At 35.5% G+C, this 3,662-nt stretch overlaps 1 protein-coding gene across 1 annotated transcript; it reads right to left on the bottom strand.

Annotated features, from left to right (window-relative positions):
• Nucleotides 1-248: 248 nt before the first annotated feature.
• Nucleotides 249-2,470, bottom strand: LOC114317487 (uncharacterized). Its single transcript, XM_082908423.1, has 4 exons — nt 1,961-2,470; nt 1,581-1,855; nt 1,361-1,484; nt 249-815 (listed from the first exon to the last, which is right to left on the bottom strand). Exons 1-4 carry the CDS (start codon nt 2,468-2,470, stop codon nt 249-251), a joined length of 1,476 nt encoding a protein of 491 aa, XP_082764549.1.
• Nucleotides 2,471-3,662: the final 1,192 nt, after the last annotated feature.

Below are 3,662 nucleotides of genomic sequence, written 5' to 3'. Positions count from 1 at the left end.
TTTGAGATCGGATACAAAGTAGCAAATTGATGCAAACATAATCATAAAGAAGAAAATAGATAATTTACCTGGTTTGGCTTACGCCCTACATCCACAAGGGGTATGTGATTAAAAAAAAAAATGCAAAACATGGGTTGCCATACATATATGAAACTAAGAAATTTGAAATTTATATTCAAAACCAAATAATGTTTCAAAGATTAACATGAGAATAAATAAATTAAAATCAAACTAGTTGAACTCAACAACTAGACATCCTCATCTAAATCATCTTCATCGATCAGTTGGTTATCAAGTGGAAGTGGTATATTGATTGTCGTTCCATTTGTATCATTTCTAGCCCAATTGAGGTTTTCATTCGCATCCACATGAGTGTCTTCAACCATTATATGATACGGCTCGTTATCATAGTAAGTGTCAACATCACCATCACACAATTCACTAGTACCAACATCAAACACATCCCTCGCTTTTGTTTTAACAACAACCAACCAATTTTCATGCCTTACATCTCCCACATAATAAACTTGTGAAGTTTGAGATGACAAGACAAATGGTTCATCATTTAACCGTTCTCCAGTATCTATCAAATGCAAAAAATTTACAAGGTTAAACCCATATTCATCTATCTTGTAGCCTCTGCCTGTGTTCACTTCAGCCCAATTGCATTTGAATAATACATATTCCAACTTATCAAAATAATTGAGCTCAATGATATCAAATAAAACACCATAATACATGGTGCCTCCTTCGGTGGCCACACAAACCCCATTATTCTGAGTTTTCTTCACCGCCTCGTAATTTTTAATTCGGAACTTAAAACCATTAACAACATATCATTTGAATCGTCTAGCTAGAGTGTTTGGGCCTTGAGCAAGCCACTTGATTTCATCAGTAAGTTGTTGTTTTCTTGTGTCATCCATAGCTACAACCTTATATATTATAGGATCCATTAAAATGATTACATTAATCTCCACGCTAAAAATTGTATATGGTAATAGTATTATTTAATAGCTACATACTTACATATGATCTAAACCACTCACAAAACTTTTCCATATGCATCTTATTAAGAACTTCATCAGTTAGACGACTCGGATGACTTTGTCTCTTTATATGCTCCTTCTGTTCTCTGTATATACAAACCTTACTTGTATTACTGTTGCAAGTATTAAAATGGGAAACTCAAACTTATTTATACACCGTAACTTATAAATATTGCTTACATCCGATATGGTTGAATTTCATCATTGTTAAATAGCACATAACGATGTGCTTGTATCCATGACTTTTGATCAAGTTCGATATTCATTATTGCCCCTGTAAAATCTTCAACATTTCTTAAGGGTCAATTGAATACAATTTCAACAGATTCCAAATATTGCGAACAAAATATTAAGCACTCTTCAGCTATGTATCCTTCTGCAACAGAGCCCTCTGGATGGGCTTTGTTACGAACATAAGATTTTAGTCGTTGGAGATACCTACATGAAAAACAATATAATTATAGATTGACTAAATTGGGATGTCAATGTGATGTAGGTTTAAAACACAAATGGATACAAGTCGTCACGCCAAACCTCTCAATGGGATACATCCATCTATAGTGAATTGGGCCAGCAATTTTAGCCTTAGTGGCCAAATGGACAACTAAATGCACCATAACAGTTAAAAATGAGGGAGGGAAGATTCTCTCCAAATTGCATAAAGTCAATACAATTCGAGATGCAAGTCGGTCAAGCTCTTCCACTTGCAAGACTTTGGAACATATTTCCCTAAAGAAACAAGATAACTCAATTAGAGGTGAAGCGACTTGTTTTGGTAATGCTACTCGTAATGCGATAGGAAGAAGTTGCTGCATCAAAATATGACCATCAAAACTCTTCAAACCTATAATCTTACGCTGTCAAAGTTGGATACAACGTGAAATATTTGAAGCATAACCATCTGGGACTTTTACCCCTTTCAAAACTTTCAAGAAGTCATCTTTCTCTTTTAAAATCATTGAGAAGCAAGCTGGAGGCAAATATGTCTTATTGGAACTAATCTTTTGTGGGTGAAGTTCACGTCTTATACCCATCTCTTGTAAGTCAAGACGTGCCTTCAAGTTATCCTCTGTCTTCACATCTAAATTCAACAATGTTCCATATACATTATCAATCACATTTTTCTCTATATACATCACATCAAGATTGTGACGCAATTTTTGATTTGCCCAATACGATAATGTAAAAAATATACTTCTTTTCTTCCATGGTTGTATCTCATCACCATCCGCTTGTTTCTTTCTTTTTTTGTTTTTTTCATTTGCCTTTGTCTTAATAAATTTGTAATCAAGGTCTTCTGTTTGCATCATGATCTCAAAGCTAGCTAGCATATCGAGAGCTGGTTCTATTTCTTGTTTGCCATCAAATGATGCTCTATCTTTACGAAATCTATGATCTTTATCCAAGAAACGCCTTTGACCCATAAAACAATATTTTCCTCCGTGTTTTAACCATCAAGAATGAGTCTCATAATTACAAGAAGGACATGCAAGAGCACCCTTGGTGTTCTAACCAGACAAATCACCATATGCAGAAAAGTCATTTATAGTCCACATTAGAGCTGTAGGCATTTGGAATTTCTCTTTGGAAGATATATCATAAGTTTGTTCTTCAACATCCCATAATTCCTTCAATTCTTTAACTAAAGGCTGCATGTACACATCTATGTCATTTGAAGAGGAGCTCGGACCAGGAATAAGCAATGATAGGATGAAAAAAGATCTTTTCATGCACATCCATGGAGGCAAATTATATGGGACCAATATGACCGGCCATATACTATAACTAGTACTCATATTCCCATAAGGGTTAAATCCATCTGCTGCCAACCCCAACCTGACATTGCGAGAGTCAAAGGAAAAATCTACATATCGAGAGTCGAATGTTTTCCAAGCCATAGAATCGGCAGGATGCCTCATTATGCCATCATTTGTATGGCCATCAGCAGGCCATTTCATAGAAGCAACTGTTTTTGAAGACATAAACAACCTCTACAACCGAGGTTTCAAGGGAAACCACTATAAAACCTTTGCAGCCTTTTTCTTTCTCCTTTTAGATGAAGTACTCATATTTTGTTGCAAATCATTCTCATTTGTTGCCCACCCTGAAGCACCACAATTACACACATCATCATTTGCATGTTCCTTCCAAAATAACATACAATCATTAGGACAAGCATGAATCTTTTCATAACTGAGACCCAAATCCTTAATAATCTTCTTGGCATCATAAGAGGCTTTCGGAAAATTTACATCTGAAGGAAGCATATCTTTCAAAATTTGAAGCAACATTGTGAATGAGTGGTTGCTCCATCCATTAAGACATTTCAAGTGATACAGATGCACAATTACTGACAACTTGCTAAAATTCTTACACCTTTCATACAAAGGCTTCTCAGCATCTTTCAGTAAGTCGTAAAATTTTTGTGCATCTTCATTAGGATCTTCTTGAGGTCGTTGCACGCTTGGACCTTGATCAGATGGTTCTGGTAAATTACTTTCTTCTGCATATTCATCCATATTTTGGGTGTGCATGGGAAACACGTCCCGCAACATGTCACGTTTATCACTATACTCAGGTCGTATTTCTTCAACATGGCTTTGACTAGTTCTACTA

The sequence above is a fragment of the Camellia sinensis genome, chromosome 15, assembly GCF_055761805.1.
Source record: "Camellia sinensis isolate YWXY chromosome 15, ASM5576180v1, whole genome shotgun sequence".
Taxonomy (NCBI): domain Eukaryota; kingdom Viridiplantae; phylum Streptophyta; class Magnoliopsida; order Ericales; family Theaceae; genus Camellia; species Camellia sinensis.
This window is presented reverse-complemented; position numbering and strand designations above follow the sequence as displayed.